The 21,329-nt window shown below is 41.8% G+C and overlaps 2 protein-coding genes across 4 annotated transcripts in view; one reads left to right on the forward strand and one right to left on the reverse strand.

The window, feature by feature from the left end:
- Positions 1-6,889, forward strand: part of slc2a4rg (SLC2A4 regulator) — a 35,995-nt gene extending 29,106 nt beyond the window's left edge. The window contains exons 7-9 of one of the 2 annotated variants that reach the window (XM_029507259.1): positions 139-279; positions 1,677-1,804; positions 2,565-6,889. In XM_029507259.1, the coding sequence (XP_029363119.1) occupies positions 139-279; positions 1,677-1,804; positions 2,565-2,676 (381 nt within the window). In that variant the 3' untranslated portion in view covers positions 2,677-6,889. The remainder of the gene's footprint in view (positions 1-138; positions 280-1,676; positions 1,805-2,564) is intronic. The other variant, XM_029507260.1, reaches the window with a different exon arrangement.
- Positions 6,890-11,253: 4,364 nt separating this feature from the next.
- zbtb46 (zinc finger and BTB domain containing 46) overlaps positions 11,254-21,329 on the reverse strand; it is a 55,044-nt gene continuing 44,968 nt past the window's right edge. For both annotated transcript variants that reach the window (XM_029507257.1, XM_029507258.1), the window contains exons 5-6: positions 13,118-13,293; positions 11,254-13,024 (exon numbers count right to left, since the gene is read on the reverse strand). In XM_029507257.1, the coding sequence (XP_029363117.1) occupies positions 12,584-13,024; positions 13,118-13,293 (617 nt within the window). In that variant the 3' untranslated portion in view covers positions 11,254-12,583. The remainder of the gene's footprint in view (positions 13,025-13,117; positions 13,294-21,329) is intronic.

The following is a 21,329-nucleotide window of genomic DNA, read 5'->3' on the forward strand; positions in this document are numbered from 1 at the left end:
ATGCGGTGGCCGATTACAGATAAAGGGGTGAAAAATACCTTTCCAACTAATTATATGATGTCTTTTTTCTGTGCTTTCTGTTGGTTGTCTCTGCCGTGCTCTTTTCTTGCTGCGATGGGGTGGTTGTCCATGTTCCAGGCCACTGCTCCAGTGAGTGTCCCAGTGGGCCCTGAGCTGGCAGGGTTAGGCAGTGGTAATGGGACCAGGCCTGGAACTGGGACTGGGAATGGCATCAGTGTGTCATGGCAGTCCCCTACTGTCATTTTCAAAGGCACCCCGGTGAGTGAGGCTTTGTCTCACGCCTTTTTATCTTAAGTTTAACTACTCTCCTGCTGTTTCTCACTTTTGTTGCACTGTTTTTTCACTCTTCCTGCTTTCCTAAACCGTCATCTTATTAGATAGAAAGGTACCCATCTATCTGTTTATAGCAGAGCTCATCCAAAGATCTTTTTTCAAGCCCCTGACTTTTCCTCAAGATAGGAGACCATCAACCAAATGTGCACCCATTAATGACATCTGCTGCAAACATTATATTTTATGTACTGTCTAAATGCAGTCTATACAAGGCTAATGCAAAGAAGTGGAAAGAAAAAATCTAAAGTAAAAATTGGTATGTAAGTAGAAACAAGTCAAACAAAATGAGAAAGAAGGAATTTGCATTAAAACAAGTAAAAAATATTACACCGTGAAATCTTCAGTGTCTCTTGTGGGCAGTTTTAAACACTGGAGCCATAAGGGTTGGAGACAGTTTTGCCTTGAATCACAGTCTGGGCTCCAGGAACAGGCAGGAGACAGTCAAGGGACCTGAAGGATCAAGGAGGAACATACTGTATTTTAAAAGCACTTCAGACTCAGGCATAGAACTGTTTAAATATTTACAAACCAATAAAAGGATCTTAAAATCAATAACAAATCTGACAGGCAACCACTGCGGGGACACAAATAATATGTAATGCCATCTTTTCTCGTTGTAGATACAACATCTGCAAGGTAACTTTACAAAAATTGAAAATTTTTACTGTGTTTTTGGGAAACAGGAAAGGGCAGAATGACATCAAAGCTGTGACTGTGATAATGTGTCTGTTTAATGTGCAACAAAAGGAAGCTTTCTGTAGTTGCATAGTACAGAGCTGACAAGGTCATATTGTGACTCTAATCGAAAGAAAAAGATATTTTTCTTTTTGACAATAGTGACTAAGGCCAGCTTAGTCTGTCTGAAAGCATAAAATGCTGAACAGTATTTCAAGTTGCCCAAAGAAAGCAACACTCATCCTTAACTTGTTTGCAGCTGTTACTAAAGCTTTCTATGATTTCTGTGCTTTGCACGTAGGTTATAGTGAAAATGGAGGGGGAAAATTCACATCTCGTTGGTTGACAGTACCGGAGCTAAAAGATGATGTTTAAGAAAGAAAATTGTTTGCACATTCCAGAATCTGTAATCTGAAATGATTAAAATTGTTTTTTTGGTTCAGCTACATATACACGTACCAGTTCAACTGGTAGACAAGTAATATGACAACATCTGTAGGTTACTCTGACAGGGATAAAGATTTTGTCTGCCTAATAGCTGACTTCTTCTCTATCCAGTGATGTTGGAGAGTAGACATGACACCGTGAGGCCTCACTATGTAAGTAATATATTGAGTAAAGCATCAGTTTTTTCTCTTTTTTTTTAGGGGCCAGTGACTCACATCCGAACGGTTAGCATTGGTGAAAAGCGGCAGCCGACAGCCAACACACTCACCACTGTTACTAAGAACCATGCTTTGATCACACCACCAGCAAAGTCAGTACCAGGAACCAGGTATGAAGCCGCTATTTTCAAAAAAGGAAGTAAAAGAAAAGGGAAAAATTATATTTTAACTGTCACCAGGCCTTAAGTATGTGGGACTGTTTAATTGTATTTTATATATTGATTGTATGCTTGACTTCACAAATGGTCATTATCTTTTTGTGGTAAAAGTTTAACAAAGCTTCTGTTTGCTCACAGCGTATTAATTCTACAAATTTACTCTACAGTTGTAAATTTCATATTAATTCTCGTTAGTTGGATTACTATAACTTGGTCAAGCCCTTTAGTCACAGAAATAAAGTAAGGCAATTTCATTTTCTGCAGTGTGCTAATGAATTGTTTATTGCTGATGGGCTCTAAAATGAGGACATTGAAACTCAAATGCTTGCCATTGATTTTCTAATAAGGCCAAACCAGGGTCACAACAAAAGCTATGCAACACTCTACACTGCTCTTCATGTCGCTGAGTAACATCAGATCTGATATGGCAAAAAAAAAAAAAAAAAAAAAAAAGCATTTGCATTAAAATCATCCATCTCCTCACATATGGTTTCTTTGTTGTGAGCTCTGTTTATACTTGAGAGTAATTGACTTGTTTAAGGAGAGACATTTATTTGTAGGGATTAGTTCATATATGTTACCCTGAACTAACATGCACATGGACACAATTTTGTGCCTCCAAACACATTGTACATGTATGTGTTTTTTGCCCATGTGGGCGCCTGGATGTCTGTGTGCGTGTCCTTATGCTGTCACATCTGCTGTTACCAAGGAAACCCCGTGGGGAGGCAAAGAAGTGCCGAAAGGTGTACGGCATGGAGAAGAGAGACATGTGGTGCACAGCCTGTCGCTGGAAAAAAGCCTGTCAGAGATTCACCGACTAATCCAGTCCCCTTCCCGCATCTGTGAGATGAGCTCTTCTCCTCTCAGAGTGACAGCAGTGTGGACTCTTCCACCGAGGAGATGAGGGGAGATTTCTTCACCATGGAGCTCTCAGTGCTGCTTCCTCTGGCCCAGTAGGGGCTTTGCCTTCTTTCTTTTCCGTTTCCAAACAAAAAAGAAAAAAACTGGTGCATAAAAAAAAAACAACAAACAAACAAACAAAAAAAAAAAACTACAACAAAAAAAAATAAAACTTTATGCAGGTTTGGAGACTTTTTCTAAAAGACATTTTCACTCTTGATGAATAAGGAAAGCAAGAAACATCTAAATTAGATTTTGAACCTTCTGATTAGATTTTTGTTTCTCACAATTTTTCACATCCTCAACTCAAGGCAATGTTTAAAGACTACAGATAAGCTTTTTGGTATACTCTGTTGTTTATTATAGGAGCATCGTGTAAGCTACTGTTTATGGGATAATGACTCTTTCAGGAGGTTCAAGGGTTAACACCAGATTTGCTTGTTAAGACCTCTGTAGCATATACGTTTTTCACTGTCACTGTTTAAGAGACTTAAAACCTACCAAAGGCAAAACGCCTATTCACATAAAACTAACATCTTAGGTATAAGATTAATACCAAATCTAACATCAGTGTCTTGTGCAGCCTTACTGGGTATCACATATTGTTCCATACCTAACATCATGTTCATCAATCAATGCAGGACAGCTCGCATCATGTCTTGGAATTTAGCAGAAACATACAAAAACCTAACACCAAGTGGTACAAAGAGTTTTCCCTTGATTTTTCCAAATATTCTTTAGCGAGATGTACACAATATATGAAATATATTTCCCTCTCTTCTTTTTTATCCTTTTTTTTTTTTTTTTTACCCTAGAGATATGCACCTTGAAGAAATAAGACTTTTAGAGTATCACTGTAACCACAGCAAATGACAGAGAAAGTGGAGAGTGGATTCTTATAGAGTTTATTTTCAACAATATGTTGCTTAAGCAACCAGCAGTTGCACTGTGCAATCAACAGAATTACAGCATTTAATATTTTTGTTCTTACTTTGTTGTTGTCATCGTTATTAAGGCGGAAAGGCAATTTCTTTCCTTTCTAAAAGAGAATGGTTACCACAATAATTCATGATTTATAACTGCCCTTTTAAACTTCAACTCGTGGTCTGACTGATCTAAATTGTTTATGTAGGAAAGTAACAGAATTTGTAGCCCAACAATCACTAATGATCAGGCGTTCTAATTAATTTCTCCTTGTCTGAAATGGAGATGTTACCCAGTCTTTAGTCTTATACTATCATTAAACAGCAGTGCGGCAATTATAGATACCAAACTTAACTTCATAGGAATCTGGACTTTGTTTCCACTATATGTTTTAATGAAGCCTTTAGATTTATCTGTCAATTTGGTCTGACATTTGGAAATGAAAAGAATCAAATCATGCAATTGGTGTTGGTCATTGTGGACTAGATATCGATTAATTTGAAAGCAAGTGGATTGGGTGTTTTAAAATGTTGTACCAAAGTGTAGTTTTACTTTTGAGAATAGACCTGTACTAGGAAATTACAGTTTTCTAAGCTTTAGATGAAATACAGGTTGTAGATTTTTAGATAGTTAGAAATCGTGCATTTTTTGATATATCCCTGTCCTATGTTTCCCCCTGAAGTTTACAGCAATATTGGACATCCTAAGAAAATCTCACCCTCAGTTGCTAAAACCAATGTGTTTTGTATCTCCATTAGTTGTACAAGATGTAAAACAAAAAGAGGAAGAAATAATGCTAAGACATTGGCAGAACTACATCAGTGGTCACGATGAAGATGTTTTTAAGTGATTCCTACAATGAACTTTTCTTTTTTTTTTTCTTTTAATATGTGAATATTCCCCTCATGAGTTACTCTGAGTCGACACAATCAACCTTGGTAAAATGCGACACTGAGCTTATCAAGATGATAACCAGCTGCACATATCCAACCGTATAGTCATGTCAAATTATTTATTTATACACCCCAAAATCACACATTTGCTCCAAGGTATTTTATAATATGTACCACTGAGGACAAAATTTGACAACAGGTGTTTTTTCTGAAGTCTTAGATGTGGAGTCATCACAGTAGATGTATATTTTTCACCCTCACGCTCTTTGTTAGCAGCTTTTTGAATGTAGATCCTGCTGCACATCCTCCACTCTCGAAGCGCTCCTGATACTGACCTTACCTGATCACCATAGTAACCTATCACGCACCCACACCAACACACCCGCAGAGTGCCTGTCCTTCCCTCTATGAGCCAGCCAACTTTAAGGCGGACTCCTCTAGTGAGGATCAGTGCAACTTCAGACTTCTGTCGCCATAGAAACACCTGCACTGTCTTTTGTCCCCACAGGGTCACTCGTGCTGTTAACTACCACGCCAGAAGTGACAAGTTTTCACTTGATGAGCAGCGTATGCCTGAATGTTTATTGTCATTGGGCTAAAACATGAAGCACACATGTTCGCTGTAATAGTAGTTCTTAATATCTCATTCAAGTTCTTGTTTTAAACCACCTTATTGTTTGGATAATTACTGATCCTGCCTGTAAAGTGTTTATTCCAGTGGCATCCCAGATAAGCTAGACCTCCGTCTGTTTTGGCTCCTGAGAGCAGTCGGCAGGCCTCCTTCGGTCAGAAACTTCACAAAGTGCCAATGAAAAGAACATAAAAAGGAATAAGGTATACTGACCTAATGAAATTGCACTATGTTGCACTGCGCGAAACATGTTTTTATACATGGACATTTTATATACACAAAATTTTGAAGTGGAAGAATTCTTTTTTCCTTTTTTTTTTTTTTCCGATTGGGTGGGAAGGGTTTCGTCACTGCCCAGTGGAATAAATGGGGTGTCAGGGATAGAGGTTCTGTACCTCTGGGGTCCCCCATTATTTTGCGAGTGATCTTGACAGTTAATGTCTTTCTCTTTGTGTCAGATTTATGGTATTATACATGGTGGTGCTGGCAGTGTACAAGTGTGGTACTCGGAAGTACAGTCGCGGTACTTAGGTAGTCAGTCACTTTGCCTTTCCTTGGAGGAGTGCCAAGGGCCAGAAGCAGCACCTGCCTTGTTTCAGTGATGGGAAAACACCGGTCTCAGTCAGCAACTACACCTTAACTTCTTGATAGCTGATTCTTTAAAGTGTTTAATTGCTTAGAGTTCTTTTCACTATCCACGCATTTTCTTTTTTTCTATCCATCAAGCTCATGTTTGTGCTTTCTTTGCTCAAATAACAAAGAATAAAAAAGAAAAAAACAGGTTCACGCTTCTTTACGTTTTGGTGGTAACTGTAGATACTGTTATTAGTGCTGGATACCACTTTGATTCTGTTATCTCTGGTTTGGTCGTGGATCGAGTGTCAAATGCAGCCCAGCAGCTCTCCCTCTCTCTCCGTCCTCAGTGTAAGCACTTTTAGATTCCACCAGCAGGGTTAGAGGCCAATGCTTTTGCTGGCAGTGAATGGGACTATTAGCACATGTTAAGCTAACAGTATCCTGTGATTGTTGGCCACTATTCCACCTATTTTTGTATATTTTTTTTTTTTGTTAGAGTTGCACTAAACTGGCCCGTGATGATAAAGACCCCAGGATGCCTTATGAAGAGCTCAGCTCGGCATGGGTGATTGTGGCCTGAAAGAACTCTGGGTACAAAGTTGCTCTTGTGCACAGATCTTAGACAAGAGAACTTTATTGGTGAATTTTTGTGAAATCAATCAACAGTCCAAAAATTTCACCCAAAAAAACGAGTGATGGAGATTGAAGTTGGCTTCATGGGCGTGCAGGGAAACTGGAGATATACAGGCAGATGGAAAACAGACATGGGATGTGCAGTGACGATAGAGATGGATTTGCAGTTTCAGGGCGTTCTTGTACATATGCAACAAAAGAAAACCATGAGGCTTTTTCATATATTGTTGTTGTGGTTGTTTTTGTTGATGCATCTCTGTTAAATGAAAAGGAACCTTTTTTTTTTTTTTTTTTTTTTTTTACAGTTAAGTTGCTCAGAATATTTTTCTTTCATTTTTTTAAGTGAATTGAGAAGCTATAGTGAATATAACACAAAGATTCAATGTATATTGTAGCTTAGAGGCAAAGGGGAGAAAAACAAAAGCTTTTGAATGTAAAACCCACAAAAAAAAAAAAAAAAAAAGTCCTTTCTGTTGTTATATTTACTGGCTAGTTTGTATTTTGCCTCTAGTGAACCAGTTTTGCATTCTGATTTTGGTATCCAAATCTTTTAACACCCACTGACAGCTGTCACCACACTGCTAAATCATAACACAACCATGCAGTATTGCTTTACTATCTTACTTTGTGCAATGAAATGCTTTATAACGGAACAAGATCTAACTTGAGCTTTTTGGTGACATCTGGGCAACTTGCTCACACTGTTGCTGTTTCTTTTGTCTTTCTCCCTGGCAAATTGTAATAAGTATTGTTGTGTTTTGTTTTTTTTTTCGTGTGTGTGTGTTGTGGTGGTTGTTGTTTGTGGTTGTGACGTTAAGTTTTTGTTAGGCAGGATAACCTTCGACCTTTTGTCTTTATGAAAACTTGGGAATCTTCATCCTGCCGTGCACATTCCAACAGACAGCACGCTTGTAGTGTCTTCCACGTGTTTCCCAATAGGCATACCCTTATCATTTCCTTTTCACTACAGTAATTCTTCTCTGATGACCTTGTCCTTTTCCACTCTGTTCTCGTGCTATCCAGCTTTACTGTGGTCCCACCCAAGCCTTTACCCAGTATATTAAGCTAAACTAAACCCTTGAAATGTGCAGAAAAAAGCCTTTGTTTTTTTTCCCAAATATGACAAAATTTATGTGCTGCTTTGTTGAATGTCAGTTTTCATTTGTGTGTAAACCTGCAGCAACAAAGCCAATAGATCTCCTTCCAAATCAAAATGGTTTGCATTGCAATGGCAGCTCCACTCATTTTTCAGCTTCTTCTATTGTGCTCTTATCGTTTGTTCAGACTTTTACCCTCTTGTCTGTCAGTGCTCTCATTTCATTACCATCTTCTTTCTACTGTTTTTACCGAGCCTTACATTGGCAGGGGTGAAAACTGACTTTTTGCTTTGTTTTTGTTTTTGTCTCATTGATTGATTGATTGATTGATTGATTGATTGATTGTCTGGCTGTGTTTGACATTGTTTTGCATGTCTAGCATTGCTCATTTTTTCCTGTTTGTTTTCTTGTTAGGATACAACACTGAAGGGTTTAATCTGTTAGATTTCCCCTTTCAGAAACTGATAACCCAAGGCTGGTTTTGGGTTTGTTTTCCTCTAAATGTAAAGATGGGTTAGGGTTACATCCCAATACGCACAAACACACAGCGCTAAAAGCATTTTGAGGGAAACATGACATCAGCCTTGGGTTTTCACTGAATGGGAAGATTTCTCCTGTGTGTGGGCTCAGCCTCTGGTCTTCATCAGCAATCCCACGCATATGGAGGAAGCACTTTCTGAGGAGTGGTGCACTCAAAGAGTATTTGTGTGAATGTCAAGCCTACGACTAGTGCTTGAAAAGATGGATGACCATGTATGATGCTGATAATGTGATCTATGTGATGTAATGTGACAGAAAGAAAATAAACCTGAATGGAAGAAGTTTTCTGCCAGTTTTGTTTGAACCTTTCTGTGTAGATGAATTAGACTCTTCAGCAGATTTTTATGATGGAAAATTTAGGAAAGTTAAAGTCTAAATTTGTGGATTAGATTCATTCTTGCGTCTAATTTCTTTGATTTGTCTATCCTGACCCCTTGTGGGAAACCACTGTAACAACATCTCTAATTCCATCAACCCCTAATCACAAATGAGAAAATAAAAGCCACAGAACACATTGGTCACTTCTTTACAGCAGCAATTTCAAAATTTATTGAGACTGATTGGTTTTTGCAAATAATAGTCAAGCTGATTCTTCCACTAAACATGAAGTTAGAAAGAGGCTTGGACGGCCACTGGGCCAGCCCCAACATCAAAACAGGAGGCTCATGGTTGACTAAAAATGTTCTGTGATCAGTACTATCAACCAAAAAATATCTGCACAAGAGCACTTAAATCTGCCCAAAACAAAACAGGTGTAAAAACAGGACAGGTTTTTTTGATTATTTAACACATTTTGTTACAAACACAGGTTTATGATAATCATCAATATAAAGTCAGTATCATATTGAACAATATTCCCATTGAAAATAAACAAACCTCAAGCTTCAAGGGCAACCTTTTACAAATTAAAGACCCTCTGAAACTTGAGAGGAAAATAAATAATATATAATAGTAATATAAATTCATATATATGAAGGTATACACACATCACTCTTAGTAGAAGAACAAAATCTAAAGTAAAAAGCGCCAATTTTGAAATATAGTATATATACCCATATCTATGGCTTCATGATTTGCACGTGTGAATCAAGCTATACAGGCTAAATGAGGATTGCAATTTGTACACGTCTAAGAATACCCATATTCATCTGCAATAGAGCAAATAGTTCCAGTTTTGCATCGTGGAATGAGACAGTTGTGTGCAGATGCCGAAGACGTTGCTTTGGTATGACAAAATGAACACAGGCATGCAGTTAAGACCACAGAATCAGGGCACAAAAGGTCATCAACACACGGTGGGAAGGAGAATCTAGTCGCCCATCATGATTTGTCTCTTTGAAGGTTCATCCTCAAACATTTGCACCTCTAATCTGAACATGTTTCGGTAATCTCTTCGTCAATACAAATATTCAGTCATCCCACGGCAACAGGCACTCGCACAATCGCACAGGTGAAATGTCATTGAGGCACATATTGAGGGGTTGATGGCAGACGTTTTCCTGAAGTACAACCCAGTATGAGGAAGAGGACATACAGTACAGGTTGTGAGAAGAGCGCAGGAACAGGGAGTCACGCATACATCCAGACGTCTCTCAAGTGGCCACAACAGCACCACAGGACAGAGATTTGTCACTGATCATGGGCTCCTTCCACACCCACCATTGACATTCATAGGAATCCTACCCCATTGTCTTTCTTCTTTTTTACAACCCAAAAAATACAACTATTCGATAAATGGGTCAAACAAAAACACAATAAATAATACCAATAAAATAAAAACATTACCAGACATGAAGTAAGCATCACAAATTGTATTTTACTCACTTTCTCAGTGGGGCTTAATGGGAAGTGCAGTCCATGGCACCTGTAGCAAGGAGGCCTGATGTGTATGACCGGCACTGGCAACAAAATGTTTCCCAGAGTTACTACTGCAGCACTCGCTCTCCCTTTATGTAAATGAACTAGAGTTCGAGCCAGTTAAACGCTGGCAGATAGGAATACACCATGTAGACTAAATGCCCTCTGGTCTGCATGTTGCATTTCTACTTGATTGTGTGTCATGCGAAGGTGTGAGGCAGTAGAAACTAGAAAAAAAAAAAAAAAAAAAAAAAAGGAATTAAATCAGCTTGGTTTTTAAGATGCAGTCTTCAAAAGCCAGCCAGTTCTTCCACGCAGCCCTTCATATTCACAATAATACCATAACATGTGCACTTTTTTTTTTTTTTTTCAAACTGTGACGAATAGTGACAGGTTCAAAAATAAAAACAACCCAACAACAGAACTGTTAACCACAACAATAAATCCAAAAGCACCTGCACACACAGACTGTGAAACAAAAGCACTTCATGTATACAAGGTACTAGATTGGTTTTGGTTTGATATTAATCAATTAGTGTACATTAGTGATGCAAAAGCTTGTGCTGAATATATGTGTCAATCAATATCTAACAGAGAAGTTTGACAGTGAAGTTGTTTTCCCCCTTGGTAAAAAAAGCAAATACGACAGAAAAAGCGTAAACTGGCACAATAAAAGGTCGATAAAAGCCCCATGGCTTGCTGTCCACAACAAGGCAAAGTATAAAAGCTTTTTTTTTCTTATACAAGATATAAAATATCAAAAAAAGAACACACAATAAAGCTTAGCATCCAGCACTTAATAATAATAATAATAATAATAATAATAATAATAATAATAGTAACATCAACAACAGTAATCATAGATCTGATAATCAGAATAATAAGACGTCATCTGCCTCACTTGAATTGTCAGTAACTTTGCGAAAAGCATGGAAATAATCTTAAGAAATCAATAAAGACTTTTTTTTGGACACTGGACACTCGAACATTCTTGCACACAAACACTCATCATGTTGCACACAATGCAGAGAGCGAGCAAAAGAGAGAGAGAGAGTGAGAGAGGAGGGAATGACTTCTCAAAAAACAGCAGAACAAAAACAAAAAAAGGTTTTCAATAAATAGCTGTTAAACAAAACAAATTAATATTACACACTCTACAAATATCAAACTCTGAATTTCAAGCACAATTTTTATCCTCTTCTTTTAACATTACAGAGCCGGGGAAAAAAAATTACATCACCAAAAGAAAAACAAAACCATGGGAAGAGTCTGCATATTTTTGTTGTTGGAAATTGGAATTACATAACCAAGAAAGGAAAAAAAAAAAAAAAAAAATAGAAAATATTTTTTTTTTTGTTATTGTTGTTGTTTTTTTTTTTTTTCTTAAACAAAGGCAGCTCCTCCGTAGGTGCGAGAGACTTGGCTCTCAGGTCCTATCATGACAAACTCCACTGTGAGAGAAACTGAACCAAAGACAGTGAGAGAGACAGAAATAGTTAATAGTTTAACTCAGTGCAGAGCCACTGTGTCCTTGATTTTCCAAACAGGGAAGCAGACACCGTGTGACTGATGTGCACTTTGTGTATAAAGAGTTTGAGGACCCTTACATACACTGTAAAACTTCTTTTCAGTCTCTCTCCGTCTCTCTGTCTCACATACACTTTGCTCCCCCTTAAAAATTCCAAAAGTTGTATGTACATTTGTCAAATCTCCAGTATTTGTTGGAATGGATAGATAGAAACTGTGTGGTAAACTTAAGTGAAGAAAAGATTAAGGAACTCACTGAAAGGCATAGGCCATATAAACAGCAATCTGCACAAAGATTCAGTGATCTCTATCATGATAACAGTCAAGAGGACATAAAGTATATCCTTAAAGGTAGGTGCGGTCACCGAGTTGTTTAGGTAAGTAAAGATCAGATCAAAAATGTAAACCACGGGTTCAGGGCTTTGATAGGAGTCAGTTGTCATTAAAGTGCAAGTCTGTGGCAGTAGGACTCTGCATCAATGTGCCATCGGCTGCCCAGTCCTCTGACACTCGTAGCTTTGCAATAGATTCAGACTCTCCCTTCACTCACAGAGAGACATTTTTCCCTAGAAGCATTACACCCAAGGTGGGACCAAGCTACTCCCTCCTCCCCCTCCTGCCTATTTTCCCTACACTGTCAGTGATCCTTGGTTTCCATGGTGATTGTGATGGCAAACATAGAAAGTTGCAGTAAAGTTGCAGTCTTGCATTGGCCACGTCCTTGGCAGCGTCCTCGTTGATTCCTGTTGTGGCACAGTAGAAAACTACTGGACTCTGGCCTGAACAATCGAGAAAAGGGAACACAAAAAAAAACACTGCATCAGAAGTAAAGGAGGTAAGCAGAAAAAGCCTTGCACTCGGGCCACGTCTTGACCACTCTTCTTCTTCTACTATGGCAGTCAAGGTTGAGAATAACCTAAGTGTGTGTGTGTGTGTGTGTGTGTGCGTGCGCGCGTGTGTGTGTGCGTTCGAGTGTGTTACTCAGAATGGTTTTAGATCATTGTCGCGCATCACCCTACAGCATTTCCAGTCAAAGGAAGGCCTGCCCAGCGTCGGACGAATGGGTAAAGAAGCAGAGTTTTCTGCCCTAAAGATCGCAAGAGATCCTCACAGATTGGTCGACGAGCCACCAGCAGGAGCCTGACGGATTCTAGGAGATCCAGGCAAAGTCCCTCTCACTCCCGTTCTGCTGCTCGCCCTCCTGTGCCGAGGAGTCACTCTCCTCCTTCTCATTGTCCAGTGCTCCGTGTGCCTCAGTGGTCATCCCTGAGTCCTTCCACTTCCCTCCTTCTTCCTCTCCCTCTCCCATCATCTCTCCATCCCCCTCCACCATCATCTCCTCCTCCCCCTCTCCGTCGCCGTCACACTCCGCCTGGTCATCATGGAAACGATCGCCGGGATACAGCTCTTCCTCTGGAGAGATGTCTCCCCCCACCTCGCCGTTGTGGTCCAGCAGTGCGGCCATGCCCCGGCCGGAGCAGTCAGCGCAGACCCCGTGGCGACGGGAGCCGTGTTTGATGCCGACGCTGGCCGCTGACATGAAGACTCGGCTGCACACTTTACATACATACTTCTTGTCTTTGCTGTGGACCTGTTAGAGGGACACACACACCATTTCAAAATATTTATTTGCCCTTCGGATATCCTCCGTGCTACATAATACGTGATCGTTCAGCCCACTCACCAGTGTGTGCCTCTTCATGTGCTCCCTTCTGGTGAACTTCTTGCCACAGATTTCACAGGGGTAAGGCCTCTCGCCAGTGTGAGAGCGCATGTGCCTCTTTAGGATGCACTGGTGCATAGCAGAGAAACTGCAGTAGGGGCACTTGAACTTTTTACGGATCACTGTGAAGTCATTCACTGTAGGGACACAGAGAGAGGGGGGTGGGATGGGGGGGAGAAGAAAAATGTATTGAATGAAGCTCATATAAATAAAGCGAGACGTCACTTTTCAGTCACTACATTTAATTAGCAGCATGGTCTAGAACTGTACTATCAATTCCCATGGCCACCCCAACCCCAGTCAAAGCTACAGTTGCCCTGGCAACAGCACTTCCTCCATACTGAAGCAATAAAGGCAAAGAGATACTATAAACACAGAACACAACAGTCAGTCTGCCTTGGTCGCTCTAGAAGGTCTCTGCTATGGACAGCGAAAACACAGACAAAGAACAAAGAAAAACAGACAATCACAGAGGGTTGAAGGTTGGCTAATAATCACACACGCGCACACACACACACACACACACACACACACACAAAGGAATATGGTGTCAAATCACCATACCAACATGGTGATAATAATAAAAAAAAAAGAAAAGAGTTATCATTAATACCATGTAGTCGTTTTGTGTTGAGGTCTGCTAAGCCAATTATCTCAAGGTCTGGACTTAAATTGCTAGTTAAGCCAGGTGAAGGGCATCCGGGCAAACAGATTGTGAGTCTGCTTGTGTGTGGCTGAGAGTGTGTGTGTCTAACCGATGAGAAACTTCACAAATTACGAGATAGAGCCGACAACCTGGGCTGGATTTATGCATACACAAGCACAACAAACGGTTCACATCTAGCGCACATAAGGGAGGGATTCGAACACGCAGCTAAGGGTTAAATTCAGCTGTAAGGAACATGACATAATTACCTCCATCAGCAAACCAACTTCTGCTCTGACTTGACGCATCAACAAAAAACATGCACATATACATACAACTCCACAACGCATTAGAGCACACACATATTTGCTTCACATTAAAATGAAAAAACAAAGACAAAAACATTGTTGTGGTGATGTGAATATGTGTGTGACACACACCACTAATAAAGAGGGTTGTTTTGATAGTTTTAATAACAGTTTAATTACAGCATAAAAATTACAAGCAGAGTCAAATTCTGTTTAGAAAAGTACATTTTTTTAAATACCATAGACGGGGTTTCTCTGTCTCTCTAAAAATTTATATATTTCAATATTTTACAAACAACAAAAATTCCAGCTTTGAGATGCTAAACAACATCCATACAGCAGTCGCCATTTCTCCTCAGTGGCTGATCCTGAAGAGTTCCTGATTAGTTCCTGACTTCTCTGAGCCTGCCAGTCCACAAGAGCTACCTGAGAAATAGGATTTTGTATCAGACAACATTGGGCAGTGGGCAATTTTCTATATATATATATATATATATATATATATATATATATATATATATAGCAAGGGGTGACTTTCCCAATAAACACCAGCTCAGTTTTCACTGTAGACATTCAGAAATTACAGTTCTATATTTCTGTGGGTTGTTATAGGGTGGATGCATTCCCCTTGGATACGGGTCTGTATCAGGGCAATAATTTGTCGCAGGGTAAAGGACTGCTGGAAACCCGAGGGAGAAAATATTGGCAGAAATGTATCTGAATTCCCAGCAAGGATTTCAAGCTGGTGTCTCTCCTGCATTCCTTGCTCTAGCTCTTCTATCTTCACCGCCTCCCTTATACCTTTTGAGCATCTTCCCCAAATCGTCTGCCTTGATCTCCCATTTTCTTCCTTGTCCTCACAACAAGGCCATTATCTGTCTACGGCGGTGACATCACTGAGCTCTGGTTTAAAGGGCATCTGCCCTGCGGACCCCACTTCCCCCTCAGATGAGAGGTCAGGGGTTAAGAAGGGCCGGAGCCATGAAGGACCAATTACTGTCCAGCTCCAGCCGCACTCAGCCTCTAGAAAACTTACAGATCTGGGACAGAGGAGATGGACAAGGAGGGAGAAAATGACACCGCCCAACCCCCATCCCAACCACCACTGGCCTTTTGTTTTAGCTGGCTTTGTCTCACTGGGCACATCCCCTCCATCTGGACTGATTTGACAGCATTGACAGAAGGGACGAGACGGACAACAGAGGACAAGCTTGCGTGTGTGCAGCGGAGGTGGATCTGTTGTGGAATCACTTTGCTTTGCCTTTCTCTTTGAGTTTCTGCAATCACAAATGATTTTGTATATCCCACCAAATTCAATTTAGCGTAATATATAAAGTTATATTCCATTAAATTCTCAACATTTATTTATGAGAACTACCACAAAAATGATCAGATTTGTGTCTTTCTTATTCTCTCTGCTGCAGTGCTAGAAAGTTCCTGCAGGTGGTATGGTTGTGTGGGCTGTGAACAACAGTAAATCCTTGCAGATTTGAACTGTCTTTGTGCCCGTAATGCAGGGGTGGACACAAAGATAAAGATCTCTCTGCCTAAAAAGGAGAGAAGAGTTAAGTCAGACTGATGGCGACAGTGAGCCAGACAAGTGGTTTAGGTTGGGGAGGCGGAAAAACACCCCCACACCCTACCCGATCTTTTTATCTGGCACCGCAGCACAAAAGTACGTCACCTGTTCATAGGTCCAGTCTGTCCTCAGCAAAAACTACTCAACAACCAGGAAAATCCAACAAATTTCAGTCAGAAGTTTGTAAAAAAAAAAAAAAAAAAAAACTGTTTTGCATAGCGGCTGTGCTCTGTGGACATATAAGTTTGTCAATTTGTGTTCAAATCATCCCTAAAAAATGAACATGTGGTGGCAAATGTTGACATTTCTAATCATGTCAATAGAGATTTGATTGTCTTTCCATCTCAGTGCAATGACACCACATGTCATTTATGGCGCAAACGAGCGACAGTCATGATACGCGTCTAATTGCTGGGTATGAATGTGTGTGTATACACGAGCCTGCAGCCTGTTGATCCAGTCTCAATTTTCAGCATTGATACTGTGATTATGTGCGTCAACTTTCATGTCTTGAGAAAGCTGCCACAGCGGAGTTACGCCCTGAGACATTTCCATCCCAATGCGGCCTCCAAGCATCATGCCTGGCATTGACCCCACTTGGCAGCACACTTTAACATGCGTCGCCAGGTTCTTCTGGGTGCTGAATGCCTTGGCACAGGCGGGGCACGTGTGCCCCCGTTCTTTGGAGTGCACGGATGACAGGTGCCTGTGAAGGTCTGTGCGGTCTCTGAAGTGTTTCAGACAGTACGCGCACTGCATCAGCTTCTTCTTGAAGTGGATGGTCTTCTCATGTCGGTCTGCGTTGGATTTGAGGGTGAAGCTGGCGGGGCATTGGGAGCAGAAGTAGCGCGCCGGCTCAGCCACTGTGGGGCGGTAAAGCGACTGGAAGTGGAGGGGCTGGGGCTGTGGATGGTGATGGGGAAAGATAGGTTGGTGGTGAGGACCCTGCATGCTTGGCCAGTCCAGCGACAGGGCCATCAGAGACAGGGTGTGGCGGTATTCGTGTTCCCTGAGATGCTCCAGGCTGCTGAACAGCCGTTTGCACAGGGAGCAGGCGAACCCCTCTGAGGGCCAGGCACCAGGCTCTGGCAGGACTCTTTCCCCTAATCCAGCCTCTTCGCACAGCACCATCAGCCCTTTGGACTCTCTGCCAGCCATGGACACTGACGCAGACGTGGTCAAACCAACAGCACAGCTCCCACCGCCCATCTGATCCTTCTCAACAGGCGGCTGGTCACTTTCCAGGGCTGACGCTGCAAGACGGAAGAGAATGAAAGTGAGAAACATAAAGCAGGTTTAAAAACACAAAATCTCTTTAAGTTGTCTAGACAAGACGTACTTCTGCTCTTAAAGGTGAAACCGTACCTGTGCTGTATTCCTTCATGTCTTCTTCATCTATTATGCCCTCCTGTAAACACAAGGCATTTGGTTATGTCACACACACAGATTTAGTCAGGCTGTATGGAATATTGTCTGGTCTGGGCATGCAGGAGGCAGGCAGGTGAGCCAAGCTGTGAAGCTTATTTCACACGTGAGAAACAGAGAAACAAAGACATAAAAACAGAAAAGGGGAGAAACAGAAGAGAAATGGCAGATCAGCATGATTTAAAGGCCGATAAATTGTTAGAGATAAAGAAGGAAGCACAGGGAAAAGTCTTGCACAGTAAATAATTGACAGTTTCTGGGTCCTGGAGTTGCCCCATGAGACACAGAATGAGCACTTGGATTGATTTGCAATATTATTAATATTATCTTTCTGTTAGTAATGAACCCACTCTTGGGTGTTAGCAAAGTGCAACAAACAACCATCCCCACTTTCTTCTACATCGCAGCTAAACCGTATCCTTCATCCATCTACTCCATGCTCCTGCAATTCCTTCACCCCCACCCATTTCCTCGGCCCCTACAATCCTCCTCCTCCTCCTCCTCCTCCTTCTCTCTAAGAACAGAACACAGTGCACTGGGCAAACAGATGGCTTGTCCGTAGAGATAGGGAGGCTTGTTGGGAGGCAGGTCCACTGAAATCAAATGCTGCTCCTAAATGCTCACCCGCGCACACAGCGTACACACACCGACTGGCACAAAAAATAAAAAAAAAAAAAAAAAAAAATCACATCCACACATGCTCATACTGCCATGCTCATACACACACACAGCCACACGTTCGCACGCGCAGAAACACACACACATACACACACTAAGCAGAACAAACAATTTCCTGGGCTGTGAGAGCAAACCTCTCATTGTCTACTAGTATTGATTCTACTCAGTCTCATCTCACTACCTTGCCCGTTATCTGCCGTGTCTGAGCGCGCACTGCCATTGTGACCAGATGTGTCATCTCTAATCTAACCACTATATACTACATTACTGCTAATGCTGAGCAAAGACTCCTGGCTCAAAGGTGAAATATGGTCTAGCTATATTAAAAGAGCAGTTGAAAAGTGAAAAAGAAGTGAAGTATTGTTGAAGCAACAGAAGAAAAAGCAAACAAATCATACTGAAAAGAAAGACAAACAAAAGAAATCAGTGTTTCCTCTCTAGTACAGCAGGAAATATGCCAGATTCCACACAGAGAATAAGATACAGAGAGGGGCTGAGTGATGATGTGGTTGTGTGTAAAAAAAGACTTTCCGAAGATGAAAAATAACCCCATTAACCCCGAACCCCACCCTCCACTACGTCACCAGTATCTTTCTACTGTCGTCACCTCTCAACCCCACTCGGTTTGTTTCCAGAAGGAGGGTGAAGCTGCCCCCTGGATCTTTATCTCCACTCGTTTTTCCGTGGAACAGACTTTTATCCGAGTGGAGGAGCAGTACCCAGAGAGCAGCCTCTGCCCTGGAGCTGAGCCAGGCTCTGTGTGCTTACCTCAGGCAAGGTGCAGGGCTCTGGGCCCTCAGGAGCCTCTTCTACTTGCATGTCCAACCCTTCTGAGCGCAGTGGGGATACCCCAGCCCGCAGACCGGGGGCCTCCAGGGGCCGAGGCTCAGAGGGGAGCAGTGGCGTGGGTGGAGTGGGCGGGCAGTATGTTGATGTTGTTGATGATGATGATGAGGATGATGATGATGATGGCGGTAGTGGTAGTGGTGATGTTGACAGTGGAGGATGAAGAGGAAGAGGAGGAGGGGGGGGAGGAGGAGGAAGAGGAGGAGGAGGAGGAGGAGGAGGAGAGGAGCCAGCCCCCTGTTTGTTATGAATAGTGGCCCCCGTGGCCCCTGGCCGGAGCGTGCTGCAGTAGTTGTTGGAGCGGAGCCCTGAGGAGCACAGGAAACGAGTCTCACCCACCCACTCACGTACAACTGCAACTCTGCTAGCAGCTGGCCACCAGAACACAACGGGAGAGAGTGGGCAGGGGGGCACACAGAGGCTGCCAGTGCTACACTATCAAACACTATGGAGAGGGGGAGGAAGAAAAACTCTGAAGTTTCACTTTCCACCAGCCGAGGGGAAAGGGTTAGGGCTTCTCTTCTCTCTTTCTCTCTCTTTTTCTTTCGCTCCTCGGCTCTCCTTCTCCTTCCACCCACATGCGTGCGCAGAGGATGGCAGCATGTGTGTGTTTTGTCAGAGTGTGTGCATGTGTTGTGTGAGCAAGTAAAATGCATATAAGGAGAGGGGGCTCGAGGATCCTCTGTAGTGTGGAGGGAGATTGTTTTGGACAGGAGCCATCCAGCAGCTCCAGTGAAGACTTTTTGTACACGCGGGGTAAAGGACAACTATATCGACCATGTAAGATGTTTACCAGCAACAAGTTAAGGCACGCTAGATAAAGAATTTGGAATTTCTATCAGAGCCTTTAGCTCTTTATAACTATCACACAAATGCTTTTTCTGCTACATTAATATCACCATTAGCTGGTGCATAGAGTACTTCTCTTTTTCTTATCATGCATATTAATCGTAGTATAATGTAATGCAGGTTATTTTAGAGAGAGAGAGTGTGTGTGTGTGTGTGTGTCTGAGTATGTGTGAGTGTGGGGAGCATTTTTAGGGAATGTCTCCAGAGTTATGCAGTGGGTTAGCCATTCATTGCCCTCCTCTGCACAACAAGCAGAATCACACAACCATGAGGCTCGACCGTGGACGGATTCCTGGAATGTTAAACTACCGCGCCCGACACTCCCCACTCCCACTTACTGAGAACACACACAAATGCTTTACTCCCCATCTCCTCTTCCTCTAACCCTAACCCGCCCCTCGACAGTAATGGGAGGGACAACATTAGCAGGGAAGAAAAAACGAAGACAGAGGAAAAGGATGGGCTACAGGTGAGAGACAGAAGCTCATTGACAAATGCCCCCCCCCCCTTCCCAAGAGTGCTTGACAGTACAGGACTATCACAGAATATTTACGTTGAGTGGGTTGAACAGTTCTGGTTCAGACTTTTTGAATATTTCCAACATTCAACTTTTTTTTCTTTTTTTTTTTCAATCTTCTTGTTGATCTTAATACTGCTGTTGTGTATGGTGAGCTGTAAAGAATACAAATAACGGCATGCTGAGTCACAGCACGGTGACAAGAGCAAACAAATGGGTTGAAGAAAAATACAATAATGTAGAGTAACTGAATTCCATTAACACTATGGTGCAACTCATGTCTTCTCCTCCCTCTGCTAACAGACCTGGGCCAGGACTTACCAGGTCTGTTTAGGCTTTAGGAAACTTTTTACTGTAAGGTGACCAGCTCCCAATAGTGATCACATAAAACTTGATAAGTCAGGTTAGGAATAAATAGTCACATAGGTTTGGGGTTCTCCAAGGCTCCATGGCAACAAGGCCCAATAACCACATGTTAGAAATTCTTTTAAAAAGGTCAGTTTAGTGTTGCACAAAATATGATAAAAATGGGTAAATCTGGATTTGGATCCATATTTCAGACATTCTATGTATCTCCCGAGCGGTAAGAGATGTGAGGAGGTGGCAAACCCAAAAGGTTTATATATATGAAGTGCTTTAGGTCAACTTTAATGGAAGATCCTATGACCACAGCAAAGTTATTTCTATTTGCTGTATCAGTATGTGACTTTATGCTGACCCTTACCGTTCCTCCTTTCCTACTGCATTTAAAGAGAGAGACAGAGAATAGGGTGTTCTTATATACAACCCAAATGTTAAAGCTTGAGAGCTTTTTGCCCCCAGATAGGGAAATTTTGTGTTCAAATCATGTAGAAAAAAACAAAAAACAAACATAACATCTCTGGAGTGCAGCTATGGAACCACTGGGAGCTACTGTAGAGGGTGAGTCAATTTTCAAAAGTACATGTGAAGTGATGAAAGCAGACAGTGGGGAGAAAAGTTCAATAAAGTCACTATGATCCCTATAGTTAATTGGACGTTCTTTAGAGTTGGTATGCAGTGGCAGCGAGGACAGGTGAGCAGGGATGGTCTGGCAAAATCCATTGTCTGGCATTGATTGTCTGACGCAGAGCGGGGGTAATGGGGCCAAATCCAAATGATCTTAATTGGATTCGGGAGACTGATTGACATACAGGCTGGGTCTACTGTATTTTTGCATTCCACATCCTGCTACAAGGATGTAATCTGCGACCCATGCAAAGGATGGCGAAGAGAGGAGCTGTGCATGTCAATAGCCTGCCCAGTCATCAAGGTCAAGGTTGCCTCCGTGTGAATCTCTAAGCATT

This window comes from Echeneis naucrates, chromosome 7 (assembly GCF_900963305.1).
Source record: "Echeneis naucrates chromosome 7, fEcheNa1.1, whole genome shotgun sequence".
Taxonomy (NCBI): domain Eukaryota; kingdom Metazoa; phylum Chordata; class Actinopteri; order Carangiformes; family Echeneidae; genus Echeneis; species Echeneis naucrates.